General features: G+C 45.5%; 1 protein-coding gene across 4 annotated transcripts in view; it reads right to left on the reverse strand.

The window, feature by feature from the left end:
- Positions 1–782: 782 nt before the first annotated feature.
- col4a4 (collagen, type IV, alpha 4) overlaps positions 783–21580 on the reverse strand; it is a 110014-nt gene continuing 89216 nt past the window's right edge. For all 4 annotated transcript variants that reach the window (XM_061720042.1, XM_061720043.1, XM_061720045.1 and 1 more), the window contains exons 38-46: positions 21091–21162; positions 20673–20801; positions 19223–19330; positions 18972–19127; positions 8921–9169; positions 8184–8300; positions 7892–8080; positions 3693–3976; positions 783–3011 (exon numbers count right to left, since the gene is read on the reverse strand). In XM_061720042.1, coding sequence (XP_061576026.1) covers positions 2742–3011; positions 3693–3976; positions 7892–8080; positions 8184–8300; positions 8921–9169; positions 18972–19127; positions 19223–19330; positions 20673–20801; positions 21091–21162 — 1574 coding nt within the window. In that variant the 3' untranslated portion in view covers positions 783–2741. The remainder of the gene's footprint in view (positions 3012–3692; positions 3977–7891; positions 8081–8183; positions 8301–8920; positions 9170–18971; positions 19128–19222; positions 19331–20672; positions 20802–21090; positions 21163–21580) is intronic.

Raw genomic sequence — 21580 nt, forward strand, 5'->3', positions numbered from 1 at the left:
GTTTGGAGTGACTGAGAAGTGGAGTTACTTTTAAGTGTGACGTTAGAATATAAAACAGGTAAAATACAAGAAAATATTGACGGTTACAAACTAATTGTAACCACAGGTGTCACTCATGACGCTGGTGACGTTTCTGTCTCATAATGTGACGTTCTGAAGCCTAAATATCCGTTTCTCTCCGTTTACAAGCAAACGTGAAGACGGAGTTTTTGAAAATCTCCACTTTGGCCGGAGTTTTCAGAAATGATGGTTTTTGGTGAATTTGAGCTTCGTTTTCCTGTAAATTAATGTCCAAAACGCATGAAAACACCAGCGTTTTTGCTACGTTTAAACGGGGCCTGAGTCTGGATGTTAGCAGCGGCTTTTAGAGCGCAACACTGGAGCTAACGCGCTAGTCTGGGGCGTTAGCAGCGGACGACGACGGCACTGCTGTTGTTTGTCAAATGTGTTCATCGAAGGATTCAGAGATGAAAGAAAACGGTTTTTAACGCAACCGGACCTGTTAGGTCGTCATTGCGAAAAAGCTGAGTTAGACAAAACATGAAGCAGCAGCTATCAGCGCTAATGCTAAAAACAAAACGAGAGCGCTGACGTTCCCGTCCGCACATTTCAAAACTGTAAACAGCAAAAATCTTAAAACCGCAGACAGCGAAGAAACGAGCCGGCGGCGGTTGGTGACGATTCTATAAACTCTTGTTCATGTACTTTTTTTTTTTGAGTTGTGTGATTAGTTGGCGATTGTGTTATATTGTGTTAACACAATATAACACAACCTAACCCTAACACATTTTGGTGGTCCGATCAAATAAAAAAAAAAATTAAAATAAACTTCAGAAATTTGGAAAAAAAAGAAAAGAAGAGACTAAAACTAAACTAAACCGACGACCGGGCGGAGATTCTAGTACTTTATTATCTACACATCGAATCTGCAACAAAATTGACAACAAGATGAACAAAGTTTTTAAAAAAAAGTTAATTTTGCTTCTTGCAAAAGTGAAAACCTTTCTCAGGCCTAATTTTACGAAAACTGAAACTGGATAAGCACCGACAAACGGACGAGCCGCCGGACGACTGGACAGCGGACGAAACACCTCATTATTTCTGTTGGTGAAATTAATAAAATGATGAAAAAACAATTTTCCAGTTAAGCTGTTGATCAAGTACGAGGTAAAGATCCGTCTGGCGAGAGCGCTGTTTGCCTTTCTTTTTAGCAAAGCATTTTACCACTAAACAATGCCGTTGTTTTTTTCCCTAGTTGCTTTTTAATTGTTTTATTCTCTTTTTACCCATGTCATGACTTTTTATCCCTTTTATCGCTTACCTTGATTTTATTATTTCTGTTTCCTTTTTAATTATCAAACTGTAGCAATTTGAGATTCTCAGGAATGTAAAGTGCATTATGAATAAAATTTATTATTATTATTCTTGCTTGTGGTCAGATTATATAACTGTGTTTTGATATTATTTCCATATTCGTGGTCCATTACATTTATAATACAGGGATAAATATATTGTTTGAGTAGAAGAAAAACAAACAAAAAAATAACAACTTGGACACCAGACGAACAAGAATCCGGTCATAAACCCAACGTAGCCTCACGTTTGAAAGAAACACATCGGCTCAATTTCAACAGATGTGATTGGTCCACGTGGTCTCGTAGTCCGTGGCAACGGCTAACGGCTAACGGCTAACGGCCGACGTCACAGACGTTAAATCGACCGGACCAACTCCGTCATGTTGCAAATGGGCGGGGCGACCACGCCCACCTCCTGTCAATCACAGCTAGTTATTTTAGCTGATCTAGCTTACGATGCTAATTAAAATTAATCTATATTCACTCCGATCAAATCATCGGCTACAGGAGCTGCTGCTTTTAAACATCGATTCCCCGGTAAAAATCAGAAAATGGCGGCTGCGTTTAGCCAACGCTAGGTTAGCACGAGCTTGCCTGCTCTTGGCTAAGCTAAGTACAATTAACAACACAATTAAAAATATTCTTTTTATAATATGAATTATTATGGTCTGTTATTTATCAGAGCTGGTAGTAACAAGTTACATTTACTTGAGTAAGTTTTGGATATTGTTGTACTTTTAGGAGTAGTGATTTGTGAAGAAGAAACTGTTAGCGGCTGATTGATCGACTGATTTGCGGCTGAATGATCGGCTGAATGATTGGCTGATTGATCGACTGATTGGAGGCTGAATGATCGGCTGATTGTTCAGCTGATTGGCAGCTGACTGATCGGCTGATTGATCGGCTGATTGATCGACTGATTGGAGGCTGAATGATCGGCTGACTGATCAGCTGATTGGAGGCTGATTGATCGGCTGATTGATTGGCTGCTTGATCGACTGATTGGAGGCTGATTGATCGGCTGCTTGGCGGCTGACTGATCGGCTGATTGATTGGCTGATTGTTCGGCTGATTGATCGACTGATTGGAGGCTGATTGATCGGCTGATTGATTGGCTGATTGATCGACTGATTGGAGGCTGATTGATCGGCTGATTGATTGGCTGATTGATCGGCTGACTGATCGGCTGATTGATTGGCTGATTGATTGGCTGATTGGCGGCTGATTGATCGGGTCGTGACAGTCTCTCCTCACAGAGACAGAAAGGTCCTGTCCGTCGCCGTGGCGACGGCGGCGAAGCGTCGCCGTCCTTTCAGGAGGAAGATGAGAGACCACGCCCCTTCCCGGCGAAGCCCCGCCCCCTCGGGGAAAGGGGGAGGAGCCGTCTCAGATCTTCATGCAGACGTTGCACCGGGCGACGTTGTCCCTCTGCTGGCGGTCCCCGGTGAGCGTGTTGGCGCCGTTAGCGCCGTTGGCGCCGTTAGCGGAGGGGGCGGGGCTTATCTTGGTCAGCCAGAAGCTGTAAATGTTAGCGAAGTAGTGGCAGGTCCCGCGCGGGCCCTGGCACTCCACGAAGGGCTGGGCCCGGAACTGGCTCAGGCAGCTGCCCGACGACGTCAGCGACTGGCCGCCGCCCTCGTCGCCCGCGCCCGTGTGCTAGCAGGGAGACACAGGAAGTGACGTCAGCACACACAGGAAGTGACGTCAGCACACACAGGAAGTGACGTCAGCACACACAGGAAGTGACATCAGCACACACAGGACACAGGAAGTGACATCAGCACACACAGGACACAGGAAGTGACGTCAGCACACACAGGAAGTGACATCAGCACACACAGGAAGTGACATCAGCACACACAGGAAGTGACGTCAGCACACACAGGAAGTGACGTCAGCACACACAGGAAGTGGCGTCAGCACACACAGGAAGTGACGTCAGCACACACAGGAAGTGACGTCAGCACACACAGGAAGTGACGTCAGCACACACAGGAAGTGACATCAGCACACACAGGAAGTGACATCAGCACACACAGGAAGTGACGTCAGCACACGCAACACAGATAACCCTGAAAGGGGCGACGTCCCCAGACGAGCAAGGAAGGAAGGAATAAAAGCGAGAAATAGAGAAGGTGTGAAGAAACGAAGGGAAGGGAAGTGTGAATAGGAAGGAAAGTAAGGAAATCAAGGGGAAAAGGGATGAAGGGAAGCTGCAGAGGAGAGGAGAAAAGGAGGGAGGAAGGAAGAAAGAAAGGTCCTGGTAACCCCTGGTCCTGGTCCCCCCCGGTCCCGGTACCCCCTGATCGCCCCCCGCCCCCCCGCCCCGGTACCCACCATGAGGAAGGAGTAGCCGGTCCACAGGCTGGTCCAGGCGGGGGGGCAGAGCGGCTCCGTGTCCGTCTGGCTGTGCAGGGCCAGGGGGGGGGAGGGCGCCTCGCACACCACGCAGCGGCTGATGTAGCGGCCGATGTCGGGCCCCTCCACCGGGGCCCGCGGCAGCGGCGCCGACGTGGACAGCCAGTACGACTTGTCGTTGCGGCCGGCGTACGAGCAGGCGTTCAGGTTGCAGGAGGAGAACGGCATCGTGGAGAAGAACCGCACGCAGGAGCCGGCCTGGCCTGAAACCAGAGGGGAGAAGGGGACCGAAATGTTGAAAATCGAAATGTCGAGAAAATCGAAATGTCGAGAATAAAGTAGAAGTACAATTTCGCCAAAAAAGTCGCAATGTATTTCAACTTTATTCTCGAACTTGGACTCGGACTTTACTCTTGAAATTGTATTTTAACATTAACCTCTTCCCACTCCTGTAAAAGTTGCCAAAAACGCCTATCCAAGGCGTACCTAAAGTAAATTGAAAGCTGTTCTTGAACCGTTTGAAGTACATGGATGGTTCTGGTCTCTTTTGAAAGGTAACACTCTGAAGTTTTTTCTCCAACTGTCAGAATCACTGTAACTGCTACTATAATTGAATAATTTAACTTTGAACACACTGAAATAGAAGGTTTTTATTTCAGCCGGAAATTATTTTCGTAATCAGATGTCTGCAGATGAGTGAATCTGTTACTTATTAGCTGGAAAACACAATGGGACCAAAGCCTGAAGCCTTATCTAGTGCAACATCAAATTTGATAAAAATAGCACAGAAAATGAGTATTCTACACTTGTTTTTGTCAGAATATGTCTAGGCGTTTCCAAAAATGGCCATTGGGAGACGCTCAGTTTTGCTCACTGAAAGTTTTCAGATGACGCTCAGCGCTCAGGCTGCGGGTTTTCATACAGACCCCGTGGTGTCATACGTCGTTGTGTTCAGGATCTCATTGGCTATAGAATGTGCCTGTCATCAGCATGATTGGCTGCAATTGGCTCTTTTTGTTCATGACAAAAGGGGGGCATGAGCCTATTTCCAACACAGACGGTCATTGGCTGTTGATGGCTATGGACGGCCAGAGGAATGGTCTGATTGGTCCAAATCGGTGTCAATCAATAGGACACGACCCCGACTCCATCTTGAGAAAAGAATTTCTATAGGAAAGCCCCGAAAACAAGAATTACAGTGAATTAAATTTGGAAATGTGGTAAATGGAGCGGCTAATTTCTAATGATGCAGCGGCTGTTTGTGGCTATTTACAGTTATAATGATGTATTTTGGACTAAATACTGTACTGGATTGGATATACTGAACCTTCCTGAATGTAACAAGACCGTTTTTGTGGGAATATTTTTCAACATATGATTTCCATAAAGATAAAAAGGTGAGTTGCATCAGTTGCACAAATCTTTGTTTGTTTGTTTGTGGTGTCGATATGTACCAGCTGCTTTGATTATATCCTGAAATGGTTTATATGAATGGAATCACAAGAGTCTTAGCTTTCCAAAGGTATATCGCATGAGTATCTTACTTAACATATGAACTGTGTAAATGACCTAGTTATGTAAATTAGGTCAAATCGGCCCGGGGGGGCCCGGGCCCCCCCGGCCCCATTTTCATGTTTTAAACATGAAAATGAAGGCGATATATATTAGTATACAGAAAAGTTTCCCTTCTCTTCTTCTTCTTATTATTCTGCACGCTTTTTTCATCCGTTAATGCGGCCCAGAACCGCAACGTGCACCCATGCATTACTTTTCTCAGTCAAAAGTGTAGCCGCTAGCGTGGCAATGCTAGCGGCTAGCAAGCAAAGAAAAAGCTGAAAATTTCAGACGCTTATTACTCGGCTGAACTTTATCGTAGAGACATCATTCAAACCTTCAAACACTCGGCCCGATTGGCACTAACGGACCGTACAACCTCATTATGCCAATTATTACAATTTTTGAGATATTGAACTTTCAATTAAAAAAAAAATGTCCATTTGACTTTGGACGCTTGTTGCTAGGCAACAGGTTATCGTAGGGACATGATTCAGATGTTTCAGAACTCGCCTCGCTGTGGACTACAACATATTAAAATCTCATGAAGCTGTGATTTACATACATTTTAAGTCAAAATGCCTGCCAAATGGCCCCATCCCCAAAGGTTTATTAACAACCTTTAATGGTTTATTAACAACAAGGGATGCCAAGATATTGATACTGGTATCGGTATTGGGGCCGATACTGCTCTCATATAAAAATTCTCCAATACCATGCACTGATACTTCATTGTTGTTGTAGTTACTGGTTAGCGCCTCTAGGGGGAGATGTTGAGCCTAACCCTGTGGAGGAAAGCCCACCAGCTGGGTTTTGTTTAAAATGGAAATTCTGTTGCAAATAAAACCTGTCTTCCAATTCATTACATTTTTATCCTAGTTATTTTTGTGGTAGAAGTATCGTATCGGTACTCGGTATCGGCGAGTACACAAATTCAAATACTCGTACTCGTACTTGGTGTGTAAAAAACGGTATCGGGGCCTCCCTATTAACAATAACCATTATTAACAACCCTAAACCACACAACCCCAAAGCAAGGGCTGTGGTTTATTAACAACCCTAAACCACATCCCTCGCGAAAAAAGGAGGTTTGGTTTCCATTATTAATAACTTCAAACATGATCAAAGCCACCTCAGACAGAACAACCTTAAACACAACCACTACAGCCCCAAACCAAAGCAGCGAGAGGGGACGAATGGGCAGTAGGGCATGCCCATATTAACATTTCCTGAAATTTTCTAGTTAGGGCCCGAGCACTTGCAGTGCAAAGGCCCTATTGTATCTGTACGAGTTCTCGTCGTTGTTTTTATTTTTCCTCTCGACGAAATGAGGGTCTTTTTTCCCCCTAAACGTGCCCCAAAAGTCACCAAATTTTGCACCAAGCCAGGCCTGGTGAAAAATGTGATATGTAAAAGTTTGCATTAATGGGCGTGGCCTAAATGCCCAACAGCGCCCCCAAGAAAACTTCGTGCCTCAAGCCCCACAATACGGTTTGACGTACATGCACGAAAATCAGTACACACCTGTATCATGGCGCAATTTAAAGAAAAGTCTCTTGGCGGCATGGCCAAAATTGAACAGGAAGTCATCCATTTTGAATTAATCGTGTAATTTTGGCGCCATTTATGCCATTTGTTAAGCTGTTAATGCGGCCCCAATCGTAACGTGCACCCATGTGTGTTATACATCAAAATGTGCGTCTACATCCTGCGACAACACGCATTACTTTTCTCTTTCAAAAGCGTTACCGTGGCGACGCTAGACGCCAAAAAGCACGCCCCCCCCTTCATCTGATTGGTCCATATTTGATAGTTCCTACTTTCTTCCATAACTTTTGAATGGTTTGACATAAAGAGTCATGGTGGTGTCATCGGACTCGGTTTTGAGTCCTTGAACATAATTGGTGCAAATTAGCCCCGCCCCTTCTTCCGATTGGTCGATATCTGATAGTTCCTACTTTCTGCCATATTTTTTTGAATGGTTTGACATAAAGAGTCCTGGGTGGTGTCATCGGACTCGGTATTGAGTGAAAATTGCACGCACGAGGGCCCGTTCATCGCTGCTTGCAGCTTTAATTATTATTGTTATTTTATTGGTTTCGGTTCATTGGACCAGTTCTGGATGAGTCGTTGAAGCATCTCGAGACTTTGTGCCAAATAATTCCAGCGGAAGTGAAGCCGGTGTTTGTGTGGGCTGTGAGGCGTTCCCTACCCAGGTCCTGGGTGTTTGTGTGGGCTGTGAGGCGTTCCCTACCCAGGTCCTGGGTGTTTGTGTAGGTGTGAGGCGTTCCCTACCCAGGTCCTGGGTGTTTGTGTGGGCTGTGAGGCGTTCCCTACCCAGGTCCTGGGTGTTTGTGTAGGTGTGAGGTGTTCCCTACCCAGGTCCTGGGTGTTTGTGTAGCTGTGAGGTGTTCCCTACCCAGGTCCTGGGTGTTTGTGTAGCTGTGAGGTGTTCCCTACCCAGGTCCTGGGTGTTTGTGTAGGTGTGAGGTGTTCCCTACCCAGGTCCTGGGTGTTTGTGTAGGTGTGAGGTGTTCCCTACCCAGGTCCTGGGTGTTTGTGTAGGTGTGAGGTGTTCCCTACCCAGGTCCTGGGTGTTTGTGTAGGTGTGAGGCGTTCCCTACCCAGGTCCTGGGTGTAGGCCTTCTCCTGGCCCTCCAGGTACAGCAGGCTGTATCCGGTCCACAGGATCCTCATGTTGGGCGGACAGGTGGGTTTCTGCGTGGACTGGCTGTGGTTCACCAGCAGGAAGCCCAGGTTCACTCTCTGGTTTTGGGCGGGACAACCTCGCTCGCCCGTCGGCCCCGGAGCACCTGAGACACCAACACGGGACCGGGAACCGGGACGGGTTAAGTTTGTATTCTGCAGAGCCACAATGTTACGACTGTCCAGAATGTGTGTGAGGAGTTTTCTCACCGTATTCTCCTGCCGCTCCTCGTTCCCCGTCCCGGCCTGGATATCCTCGGTCCCCGACGGGCCCCTGGGGCCCCACGCAGCCGATCTGGCCCTGAGGGCCGGGCGGGCCCTTGGCACCTGAAACAGATCAATGGAGAACATTGATCACCAGCTGGAATCAATCCTAGGGCTGGGTATCGATTCAAATGTCAAGAATCGATTCAATTCCGATTCTTAAGATTCAGAATCGATTATCATGATTCGATTCGATTCAATATTGATTTGGCTTAGTGTTATTTAAAATGTTTTTTGAGCCGTTGCCTGAATTATATGACTGTAAAATAACTAGTGAAATAATAATTTCACAATAATTATTGTGAAATAACTAAGAAATAAATAACTCAAACAGGCCTTTCAATATCCATTTAAAGTGCAAGAAAGAAAGAAATTGCAACAGTTCATGCAGTAAACTAATCATTTTAGCTTGTCTAATTTATTCTGTCACCACGCACACATGTTGCCATGAAGCACTTTTTTCAGAAGTGTCATGACAAACTGTGTGTCCGACTACTGGGATTAAAGTTCACCTGGCGAAAATGATGGGGGGGAAAAAAAAAAAAGAAAAAAAAAGTGATCTTTAGACATAAGAATCGATTTTTAGGAATTAATATGAAAATCGATTTAGAATCGGAAAACCAATTTTTTCAACACAGGCCTAATCAATCCCAACACTTCTCTCTGCTTCCCAGTTTTCCCACCTTTCTCCCCGCACTGTCCGTTCTGTCCAGGCAGACCGGGCCCTCCGGGTGGACCGGGGGGTCCGGGACACCCCGGGTCTCCGGCCTCCGCCGGGGGGCGAGGCGGGCAGGGAGACACCCGGCCCTTCTCCCCCTTCAGGCCCGCTGGTCCAGGAAAGCCCTTGGGTCCGGAGCACCCGCGGGGGCCGTCGTGGCCCCGGAGGCCCTTAGGGCCGGGGACGCCCAGCAGGCCGCTGTCGCCCCGCTCACCTGCTCACAGGGCACATCAACATCTACATTAAAAGCAGCAAGACACAATTAAACAGTAAATAACAAATGCAATGATAATAAAAGAGATAGAATAATAAAAAACACAAGTTGTTAAAAAGTAAGGGCAGCAGAGGAACAGCAGGTACATGTCATTCTTACAACGGCAGGAATTACATTTCTATACGATGAAAGTGATGGATGGATAAAGATGGATGGATGGATGGATGGATGGATGGATGGATGGATGGATGGATGGATGGATGGATGGATGGATGGATGGATGGATGGATGGATGGATGGATGGATGGATAAAGATGGATGGATAAGGATAGATGGATAGATGAATATGGATGGAGATAGATAGAACCAAAGACCCTGCAGGCCTCGACGTGAACGCCTTTGGACCGACCTGCAGCTGAAGGAGGCCCAGCTGCTGTACCTCGTCCACAGTACGTCCACAGTAACCCTAACCTTAACCCTCGTCCACAGTACGGATAACGGGAGAGTGAGAGCAGCTCTTATCAGGATCTCCTGCTGAGCGGAACCACCTTTGTTCACCAAGGAACGCTGACCGGCCAGACTAACCTACCGGATTTTCCGCACTACTAAGTATTTAATTGAAGTGTATTTCATTTGTGTTAGTTTTTTAAATATTTTAGTTCTAAATTGGAAGATTATTGTGATCTTGACATATTAGAATAAATATATTTTATTGTTTTTTGTCGCTCAAAATAAACGTCATACTCGTGAAAGCCGGTACACCCGCCAAAACGCCATCCATTTGTCGCGACTTTCAACCCCAGCAAGGCCAAGTATGGAGAAATGGGGCGGCAGTAGCTCAGGTGGTAGAGCAGGTCGTCCAATGATCAGAAGGTCGGTGGTTTGAATCCCGCTCTGTCCCAGTTTGCTGTCGTAGTGTCCTTGGGTAAAACACCGTACCCACCTGCCCCTAGTGAATGTGTTTGAATGTTGGTGGTGGTCGGAGGGGCCGTTAGGTGCGATATGGCAGCCACGCTTCTGTCAGTCTGCAGGGCAGCTGTGGCTACTAATGTAGCAGCTGTGGCTACTAATGTAGCTACCACCACCAGTGAGGATGTGAATGAATGAATAATTATCTCTGTAAAGCGCTCTGGGTACCTTGAAGAAGCTATATAAAACCAAGTCATTATAAATGTAAGAAAAGAAAAATATCTGAAGAAAATGGAACATTCAATGATGCCTGGGCAGATTCATTTGCATTTAGCTCTGATGAGAGCGGCCTACCAGTACGCCTAATCTGTGGAGAAAAACTGTCTAACAATCGAGGCGCCTACGTATATATGTCTGTAGTTGCAAGACCTGCTGCGGCTCAATATTGATCAATATATAAGGCTCGATATTGATCCATATATAAGGCTAAATATTGATCCATATATAAGGCTCAATATTGATCCATATATAAGGCTCAATATTGATCCATATATAAGGCTCGATATTGATCCATAAATAAGGCTCAATATTGATCCATATATAAGGCTCAATATTGATCCATATATAAGGCTCGATATTGATCCATATATAAGGCTCGATATTGATATTGATCCACATATGAGGCTCGATATTGATCCACATATAAGGCTCGATATTGATCCATGTATAAGGCTCAATATTGATCCATGTATAAGGCTCAATATTGATCCATGTATAAGGCTCAATATTGATCCACATATAAGGCTCAATATTGATCCTGTGATGGCCTATGTTATATTGTGTCTCAGTCCCTCTCTCTCTGTTTTCCTCTTCGAGGTGGAGCCAGCTGATTGCTAGATCTGGAGCACCTGGGCTGGGTGCTCCTCAGGAAGAGAAAAGGCTGGGGCTTCAGTCTCTCTTCCTCTCTCTTTTCATCCTGGCAGCACTCCTTTTGGTTTTGTTGAGCCTTTTGCACACACAACATCATACAGCACATTTACACACATCCACATGCATACTACTGATTTTACTGACTTTACACATCCCATTCCTTATCTTATTTGTTTACCTTAATAAATATCTTAATTTACTAGTACGTTGCGTCCTTTCCCCTTCTTTTGTCATGGCCTTTGAGCCAGGGTTGTGACAAATGGGGGCTCGTGCCGTGTTTTTCCCGGTTATTTTGCATCTAGGTAAGCTTTAATGAGTGAAGTATGCGCCATTGTTTAATACCTAGTTGTGCAGTTTGGTGCTTGCAGCTTTAGGTTTGATAAAGTTGTAGCAGCTTGTTAAGGGCCTGTTTGGGCTGCAGTCTGGTTTGGCACAGGTGTGCGTAATTAGTTTGGAGTGCGCGCCCACAGTTTTGTTTGTTAGTGCAGGTGGCTGCACGGTTGTTTGTTTGTTTAAGGGAAAGGACTTTAAGTTTGGAGTGCTTTTGCAGGGTAAGTAACTAAGTTTGTTTGTGGCTTTGCACGAAGTTTTGGGTTACTTACCTGTTTCTTTTGAGGGAGCTTTTTGGCTTGTCTGTCCTGTTTTCGCTATTTTCAGCTGGACCGACAGGGTGGCTGTGCGTAGTTGTCTGTGAATTGGTGCGGAGTTTTTCTTATTTTAGTTTGAGTTGGAGATTGCCGGTGGTCCTGTTATCGGTTTTGTTTGGTTATAGGTTTACCTTGGTTTTTCTTATTTAGTGGGGAAAGTACGTGGTCCGACGGCCCATTGCGTGGCTGGCCCTGTGCTGACCCTTCTTTTGTTCTTTTTGGCTGGGATCTCCATCTCCTTTTTGTTTCATTATTTTTGGGTTAACCTTTTCCCTTTTTGTTTTGGAAAAAATAGCGGGGAACTCCAAGCCGAGCGGAGGATTATTCCTCTTTGGTGCGCACAGTTGCTTGTCGGGTCCGGTTGTGTGCGTAAAGTTTGTTCTTGTTGTTCGGTCTGAGTATTTATCATGTCTGTGGTGGACGCATTTATTGCCAATCCGTCTCAGGAGGCTTTGGATGCGCTTTCAAAGGAGCAGTTGCTCGCGGTTACAGATCATTTTTCAGTGGAGGTTGTGGGAGACAGGCGTCTCAAGGATAATATTAAAACTGCTATAAAATCTAAGTTGGTGTCGCTTGAGCTCATGTCAGGCGAGGAAGAAGTGGTTTTTGATTCAAATTTTGGTGAGGCCACTGCTTCTGTTGCACCTACGGTGGCTGTGCCTGCACACGGGTTAACTTTTGAGCAGCAGAGGGAGATTTTGTTGTTACAACTTAGAAAACATGAATTGGAAAATAAAACGCATTAATTGGAAAGTAAAACACATGAATTGGAAAGTAAAACACGGATTGAAATAGCGAGATTTCGCCATGAGGCAGAGATGGCACAGTTGGAGTTGCAGAAGCATGTGTCTGTTAAGGGCGAGCAGGGGTCTAAGTCTTCTGTGGATCGCTTTGATATAAACAATTTGCGTTGGCTGCCGCAGTTTAATGCAAGGGATCCAGATACTTTTTTTCTACTGTTTGAGCGTGTGTCCAAGGCTAGAAATTGGTCTGATGCAGACTGCGCCCTGATGTTACAGTGTGTCCTCTCAGGGAAAGCGCAGGAGGCTTATTCGTCTTTGAGCCTTGAGGACAGCTCTAGTTACGTTAAGATAAAAGCGGCGGTGCTTAAAGTATACGAACTCGTGCCGGAGGCATATCGCCAGCGATTTCGGTCCTGGGAGAGGAAAAATGGTCAGACCTATGTGGAGTTCACTAGGGACCTGTCCACTCACTTTAAGCGGTGGTTAGCTGCGCTTGACGTCACTGAGTTTAACAGTTTGTGTGATCTGATGATTCTGGAGCAGTTGAAAAATTCTTTGCCAGAACGCATAGCCACGTACATCATAGAGCAGAAAGTCACTACTGCTGCTGATGCTGCTGTATCAGCGGATGAGTATATGTTGCTTCATAAAAGCAGTTTCAGGGAGCGCCCTGTTGCTCGTGATGTTGGGGGGCGTGGAACTGGGGCTGATGACACGTTTGAGAGGCAGCATTCAAAGAAAGCTGGTTTTGGGAGGTTTGACTCCAAGGCAGGTGGCAGTTTTGACAGTGGCAATGTTTGTAACTATTGCCATGAGAAAGGGCACTGGAAGGCAGATTGTCCTGTGTTAAAATCTAAAGCCGGGGGAAGGAGATCTGGTGTTAGGCCTGCTGCCTTTGCTGCACCTGTTAAGAGTTGCTGTGTGTCGGAGGGGTTTGTTCCTCACTCCTGTGAACCAGATGTGTTGGCAGCTTATGCTCATTTCGTTCGTGATGGTTTTGTGTCACTTGTAGGGAGTGATGTGAAGGTCCCCATAAAAATTCTGAGGGATACTGGGGCGTATGATTCCTACATTGTTGACTCCGTTTTACCTTTGTCTGAAGAGTCTGACACTGGTGACCGTGTTCTCAGTCGGGGGATGGGGTTAGAAATTCTCCCTGTTCCGTTGCATAAAATGTTCCTTGAATGTGAGCTGGTTAAAGGCGAGGTGGCTGTTGGGGTGCGGCCGGCGTTGCCTATTGATGGTGTGCATTTGATTTTGGGCAACGGCCTTGCTGGTAGACGGGTTTGGTCTGATACTCCGTCCACACCTCTCGCCGACCCGCCTCCATCGCCTGTAGTTACATCTTGTCAGTCTGAGTTTATGTCTGAGGAGAGCTCCGGTGTGTTGCCAGACGTTTCGTCATCATGCGTAATTACGCGAGCTATGAGCAAAGCTGATCCGGTAGGGCCTGACAGTAACAGTGATGTAGCTCTAGAGGTTCCTTTGTTATCTGAACTGCCTTTATCCTTGTCACACGGGGAAGTTGTACAGGAGCAGCGTAATGATTTGTCATTGAAAGAGGTGTTTGAGCGTGCCTTGTCTGCTTCGGAAATATCTAGTGCTGCAAATGGTTACTTGGTGCATAATGACGTGCTTTTCAGGAAGTGGGTCCCTGTTGTTAATGAGTGTGTGAAGGGTGACGTTTTCCAGTTGGTAGTGCCAGTGAAGTTTCGTCCTCTTGTCTTGAAGGTGGCACATGATGAGTGTGGACACTTTGGTGTGCGCAAAACGTATTTGAACATTTTGAAACACTTCTTTTGGCCGCGCGTTAAGCGTGATGTGTCCGCGTACATTAAAACCTGCCATGTTTGTCAGCTAACTGGAAAGCCTAATCAGAGTCTCAAGCCGGCGCCGCTGCAACCTATCCCGGTTGCGAGTGAGCCTTTTACGCACCTCATTGTGGACTGTGTGGGTCCGTTGCCGCCGTCCACGTCTGGCTGTAAATATCTGCTGACGGTGATGTGTCAGAGCACCCGCTATCCGGCGGCATATCCTTTGAGGTCGATTACAACTAAGGCTGTGGTTAAGGCATTGTCGCAGTTTTTTTCAGTGTTTGGTATCCCCAAAGTGGTTCAGAGTGACCAAGGGTCAAACTTTTCATCTAACTTGTTTGGGCAAGTGTTGAGGCTGCTGCGTATTAGACAGAACCAATCGACAGCTTATCATGCGCAGAGCCAGGGGGCCCTCGAGCGGTTCCATCAGACGCTTAAGTCTCTCCTACGTGCCTATTGCACGGAGATGGATAGAGACTGGGAAGAGGGGCTCCCGTGGCTCATGTTGGCTGCGCGAGAGGCAGTGCAAGAAAGCACAGGATTTAGCCCAAATGAGTTGGTCTTTGGACATGTTGTGCGGGGTCCGTTAGCAGTGCTGAAGGGGGACTGCGTTGATACTGACCCGCCTAGCAGTTTGTTGGAATATGTAAACGGGTTCCGTCATCGATTGTTTGTTGCTGGTTGTATGGCACGGGAAAAATTGTCTGTGTCCCAAGAAAAAATGAAAAAATTGTATGACCGTCGTTCCGTGCGTCATGACTACAGTCCAGGCGACCAGGTTCTGGCACTTTTGCCTATCGTTGGTTCGCCTTTCCAAGCAAAATATACAGGTCCATACAGTGTGGTTGAAAAGGTCTCTGATTTGAACTATATTATAGCAACACCCGGTCGGCGGAAAGCTAAACGTCTTTGTCATATAAATCTTTTGAAGCCGTATTACACCCGTGCTGAGCCGAGTTTGAGTCAGGAGCTGAGTGACGGGGTGCGCCCGGCTCTTGCTGTGGCTTCGCTGGCGGATGAATGTGACGGTGTGCCAGAGCCGGATGAAAGCTTGCTGTGCGGGCGGTTAAGAAATTCGGACTCGCTTGATAATTTGGACCAGTTGTTGGGTCACCTGTCCGCGTCGCAGCGCAGTGAACTGACATGTTTGGTGCGTAAGTATCCCTGTTTGTTCAGTGACATTCCCACGCAGACCGACTGGATTGAGCATGAGGTGGATGTTGGAGATGCTCGGCCCATTAAACAACAGTTTTACCGGGTGGCGCCGGGTAAACGTGAGCATTTAGATGGGGAGATTGAGTATATGCTCCAAAATAATATAGCTGCTCCGTCGTCATCTAGTTGGTCTTCGCCTTGTATTTTGGTGCCGAAGCATGATGGCACACCTCGATTTTGTACAGACTTCCGCAAAGTAAATGCTGTTACAAAGTCTGATTCATTTCCATTACCACGAATAGACGATTGTATTGACCAGGTAGGCTCGGCCAAATTTGTCAGCAAGTTCGATCTGCTTAAGGGTTATTGGCAGGTGCCTCTGTCTGAGCGTGCGCAAGAGGTCTGTGCATTCATCACTCCGTCTGGCCTGTACAGTTATAAGGTTATGCCTTTTGGGCTTAAGAATGCCCCTGCGACGTTCCAACGACTAATGAACCGGATAGTGTCGGGTTTGCAGGGTTGCTCAGTCTATCTCGATGATCTGGTTGTTTATAGCGATACGTGGCACTCGCATCTTCAGCGTATTCGGGCGCTGTTTGACCGGTTGGCTGAAGCGCGCCTTACTGTCAACCTTGCCAAGTGCGTCTTTGCGCGAGCTACGGTGACGTACCTCGGCCGGGTGGTGGGACAGGGCTGTGTGGCCCCAGTCCAGGCCAAGGTCGTGGCTGTGGCCAAGTATCCACAACCCACTACGAAAAAAGAACTGCAAAGGTTCCTGGGTTTAGTGGGTTATTATAGGTGTTTCTGCAAAAACTTCTCCACTGTTGTGTTCCCATTGACTGAATTGTTAAAGGCCAAGGCTAAATTTGTCTGGTCAGCTGAATGCCAGCAAGCTTTTGATAGTGTAAAATCTTTACTGTGTTCTTCTCCTGTATTAGCAGCTCCATGTTTTGACCAGGTATTTATGCTCCAAGTGGACGCCAGCCAGGTGGGAGCAGGTGCCGTCCTGCTGCAGGGGGGAAACCAGGGTGTGGTGAGACCAGTCAGCTTCTTCTCTAGGAAGTTTAATAGTTATCAGTCAAACTATTCTGTAATAGAGAAGGAAGCGTTGGCACTTGTTTGGGCCTTACAACATTTTGAAGTTTATGTTGGAGGAGCTCGAGCACCCCTGGTGGTTTTCACTGACCACAACCCTCTGACATTTCTTCGGTCTCTTAGATGTCCCAATCAGAGGCTTGTAAGATGGTCTCTATTTTTGCAGGCCTATGACCTGGACATTAGACATATAAAAGGAACAGACAATGTTATTGCAGATGCATTATCACGTGCACCTTTGTGTTAGTTTGGCCTTGTGTTATTCAAGTCAAATAACTGTCAGTTCTGCCTGTTATACTGCTCTGTGCTCTCATCCTCTTAATCTGCTTCTCAGGTACCAGGGTTGCTGAGATGGGGCACAGTGGTGGGCTGCAGGCAGGATGACGGTGATAGGCTTATGTTTTGTCATTAGTATGATTTGTTCTTTGGTTGTGGGTGGGGGCCAATGGTTCCATGGGAAACATTGACTTTATGGGGGGGGGTGTGATGGCCTATGTTATATTGTGTCTCAGTCCCTCTCTCTCTGTTTTCCTCTTCGAGGTGGAGCCAGCTGATTGCTAGATCTGGAGCACCTGGGCTGGGTGCTCCTCAGGAAGAGAAAAGGCTGGGGCTTCAGTCTCTCTTCCTCTCTCTTTTCATCCTGGCAGCACTCCTTTTGGTTTTGTTGAGCCTTTTGCACACACAACACCATACAGCACATTTACACACATCCACATGCATACTACTGATTTTACTGACTTTACACATCCCATTCCTTATCTTATTTGTTTACCTTAATAAATATCTTAATTTACTAGTACGTTGCGTCCTTTCCCCTTCTTTTGTCATGGCCTTTGAGCCAGGGTTGTGACAATCCATATATAAGGCTCAATATTGATCCATATATAAGGCTCGATATTGATCCACGTATAAGGCTCGATATTGATCCATGTATAAGGCTCAATATTGATCCATGTATAAGGCTCAATATTGATCCACATATAAGGCTCAATATTGATCCACGTATAAGGCTAAATATTGATCCATGTATAAGGCTAAATATTGATCCATATATAAGGCTCAATATTGATCCATATATAAGGCTCAATATTGATCCATAAATAAGGCTCAATATTGATCCATATATAAGGCTCAATATTGATCCATATATAAGGCTCGATATTGATCCATATATAAGGCTCAATATTGATCCATATATAAGGCTCAATATTGATCCATGTATAAGGCTCAATATTGATCCATATATAAGGATCAATATTGATCCATATATAAGGATCAATATTGATCCATATATAAGGCTCGATATTGATCCATATATAAGGCTCAATATTGATCCATATATAAGGCTCAATATTGATCCATGTATAAGGCTCAATATTGATCCATATATAAGGATCAATATTGATCCATATATAAGGATCAATATTGATCCATATATAAGGATCAATATTGATCCATATGTAAGGCTCAATATTGATATATTTGTTGTCTACTGCTGCATCCATGTCACTGGATTTTGAACAGAAAAAGTCCTTCCTCATTTCCCGGTTGAACGACCAGAGACACCTGTGAAGTCAGTTTCATATTGGGGTCTCTGTGTGGGAAACATCAGGAGAACGTGGGTTTCTGGTAGTGAGAAATGATTTAAGTGTCTCTTTACTTTACTTTTCTCCTCTCATCTCTTCTACTAAACCCCCCTTAAAAACCTCCGTCTTCACGTTTGCTTGTAAACGGAGAGAAACGGACATTTAGGCTTCAGAACGTCACATTGTGAGACAGAAACGTCACCAGCGTCATGAGTGACACCTGTGGTTACAATTAGTTTGTAACCGTCAATATTTTCTTGTATTTTACCTGTTTTATATTCTAACGTCACACTTAAAAGTAACTCCACTTCTCTGTCACTCCAAACCAAAGACTCTGGTCCATTTGTTCATTCATTCGTTCATGGTGGGTTTGTTCGTTCATTTGTTCATTCGTTCATTGGTGGGTTTGTTCGTTCATTCGTTCATTTGTTCATTCGTTCATTTGTTCGTTCATTTGTTCATTCGTTCATTTGTTCATTCGTGGGTTTGTTCGTTAATTCGTTCATTTGTGGGTTCATTTGTTCATTCATTCGTTTGTTCATTGGTGGGTTCGTTCATTCATTCGTTCATTTGTTTGTTCATTTGTTCGTTCTTTGGTGGGTTCGTTTGTTCATTCGTTCATTCATTCATTCATTGGTTCATCCAAACCAAAGACTCTGGTTCATCTTGGAAGTAACTGGAAGTTCCTCGTGTCATTTGTTGATGTTTTTTTCCAGGATTCTGATTGGCTAGCATGACTTTATCTTCTCGTTACACTGCCCCCTGTAGGTTTGGCTGCTCATAGCACCTTAACAGATATTTATGCAGTTTTGTGTAAACGAGGGTATTTATCTAAAGGTAGTGGGGGAAATATCCGGCTCTGTGGAAGCGTGGCCTGAATGGACCGGGTAAAAGACGTCTCTGGGACACGAGGAAGTTCTGACCTTTGGCTCCGCAGTATCCAGGGTGGCCCGTCTCTCCGGCGGGCCCCTGGGGTCCCTGTAGGCCCTTCGCTCCGGGACACCCCGGATCTCCGTTGTCCCCACAATCCCCGGGAACCGGAGGGTTCTGACCCGGATCCCCCATGGCACCGGGGCAGCCTGTAACACCAAACCCCAGCCAAACCCCAGTCAGCCGTCATTCCACTGGGTTTTTCTCTGTTCCGTTGACCTTACAGAGGAAATCAAAGCCTGACCTCTCTCTCCTTTGGGGCCTTGGCAGCCCGGATCCCCACAGGAACCGGGAACTGGACTCTTACACTCCGACCCGGGCAGACCTGCAGGTCCACAGGCCCCTGGAGGTCCTGCAACGGCACGAAAACTCATCAGTGACAAACCGAGGGTCCCGGTCATGCAACGCCACGGAAACTCATCAGTGACAAACCGAGGGTCCCGGTCATGCAGAGGATCATTCACTACGTTTACATGGGGAGTTTAATTCCTCTTAAATTCAGAATTAAAATTTAATCTGATTTAAAATGAGTAAAAATGACCATGGAAACACCTAATTCCGAATGAAAAACGCCATTCCGAATTAAACTTAATTCCGAAGTAAGTGTCTGGTTTATTCCCATTTTAAATCACAATAGAATAATTCCAGATCATGTATCCACTCATTCCTCTTTAAATTAATCCCGGTCTTTCTTTCTGCTCGTTCCCTCGCCCGTCTGTCTCCATGATCTTATATTCCACTGGGCTGGTTTTCTAACAAAGTTTCAAGATGCAGCAGCAGTAAACGCTGGTCAAGAGCAGAGAACATTTATTTAATAAATAAACAGTCTTCTATTTCCCTCCTCGTCAGCACACGAAAGAAAATCATCAACATGATGTTGTCGTGCTGCTGCTTCAAAAATAACATCAAAACAAAAAGGATGATAATAATGTTTTCCTCCATGTTGTTGCTAATCCAGTAAATTTGTTTTTCTCCCGGTAGTTTAACTTCCGGTCCCCCCCCTATCCAATCAGAACCTTCCCAACCCCCAGACCTGGAGAGGAATTGGAGAAAGACCATCAAACGTGTTTCCATGGAAACCTCAATTCAGAATTACTATTTCCATGTAAACTCCAAGGAAAATAGTTTAATTCTGAATTATTTAATCCGGAATAATTAATTCCGAATTAAAAAACATCATGTAACCGTGGCCATTACAACTTTTTTTCTCGACATTTCAACTTTTTTTCTCGACATTTCGACTTTTTTTCTCAACATTTTGACTTTTTTTCTCAACATTTTGACTTTTTTTCTCGACATTTCGACTTTTTTTCTCGACATTTCGACTTTTTTTCTCGACATTTCGACTTTTTTTCTCAACATTTCGACTTTTTTTCTCGACATTTCGACTTTTTTTCTCTACATTTCGACTTTTTTTTCTCAACATTTTGACTTTTTCTTGTTTTTCTCCCGGTAGTTTAACTTCCGGTCCCCCCCCTATCCAATCAGAACCTTCCCAACCCCCAGACCTGGAGAGGAATTGGAGAAAGACCATCAAACGTGTTTCCATGGAAACCTCAATTCAGAATTACTATTTCCATGTAAACTCCAAGGAAAATAGTTTAATTCTGAATTATTTAATTCTGAATAATTAATTCCCAAATAAAAATCATCATGTAACCGTAGTGAGTAACGGGGATGATGGGGAGCTGCACCTTTGGGCCCCTGGGGGCCTCGGGGGCCCGGCGGGCCGGGCTGGGATGTTCCAGCAGGACCTGGACAACCGGGAGGACCTTTATCTCCGGGACGACCGGTGCAGCCGGGATTACCGGTCACACTCAGACCTGGAGACAAGTTACCAGGTCAAATCAAGAATAAAAGAATACAAATATAAAGTTAAATTATGTCTTAGTCCAGGCTCTTGTGTGGCCCGCTTGTAAAAAACACAAAAAAACAGCTAAATACATTGGTGCAGCTGATTGGCCCAGCAGAAACTGGCCCCGCCCACAAATAAAGTGATTTATCAACACTAATTGTGGCAACTGGTCAAAATTACAAAGTCAAGTTGAATTTTCCATTTTCCTTCGTGCATGCTAGTAACTTTAATTGGTTCACTGTATTTGAGACTCGTACCTCTAGTTCCCATGTCGCCTTTCACTCCTTTCAGGCCGTTCAGTCCATCCAGTCCCAGCGGACCAGGAGAACCTGCAACAAACACAAAAAAAAACAATCAAAAACACGGTTAGATCCACTTATTTAACGTTGGAGTCCCTCAAGGTTCCGTTTTAAACCCACTACTTAAACTGTGAACAAGTACGTACTTCCTGTTTCAGTCCCAAGGTTTCACGGGACATAAAAACTGACCTCTTACTTTTAAGAAAGGACAACAGCAGATACACAGCAAGACATTGTAGACTCGGTAGTCCCTGGCAACCACTAACCTGGTAGTCCCTGGCAACCACTAACCTGGTAGTCCCAGGCAACTACTAACCTGGTAGTCCCTGGCAACCACTAACCTGGTAGTCCCTGGCAACCACTAACCTGGTAGTCCCAGGCAACCACTAACCTGGTAGTCCCAGGCAACCACTAACCTGGTAGTCCCAGGCAACCCCTAACCTGGTAG

This window comes from Cololabis saira, chromosome 4 (assembly GCF_033807715.1).
Source record: "Cololabis saira isolate AMF1-May2022 chromosome 4, fColSai1.1, whole genome shotgun sequence".
NCBI classification, from domain to species: domain Eukaryota; kingdom Metazoa; phylum Chordata; class Actinopteri; order Beloniformes; family Belonidae; genus Cololabis; species Cololabis saira.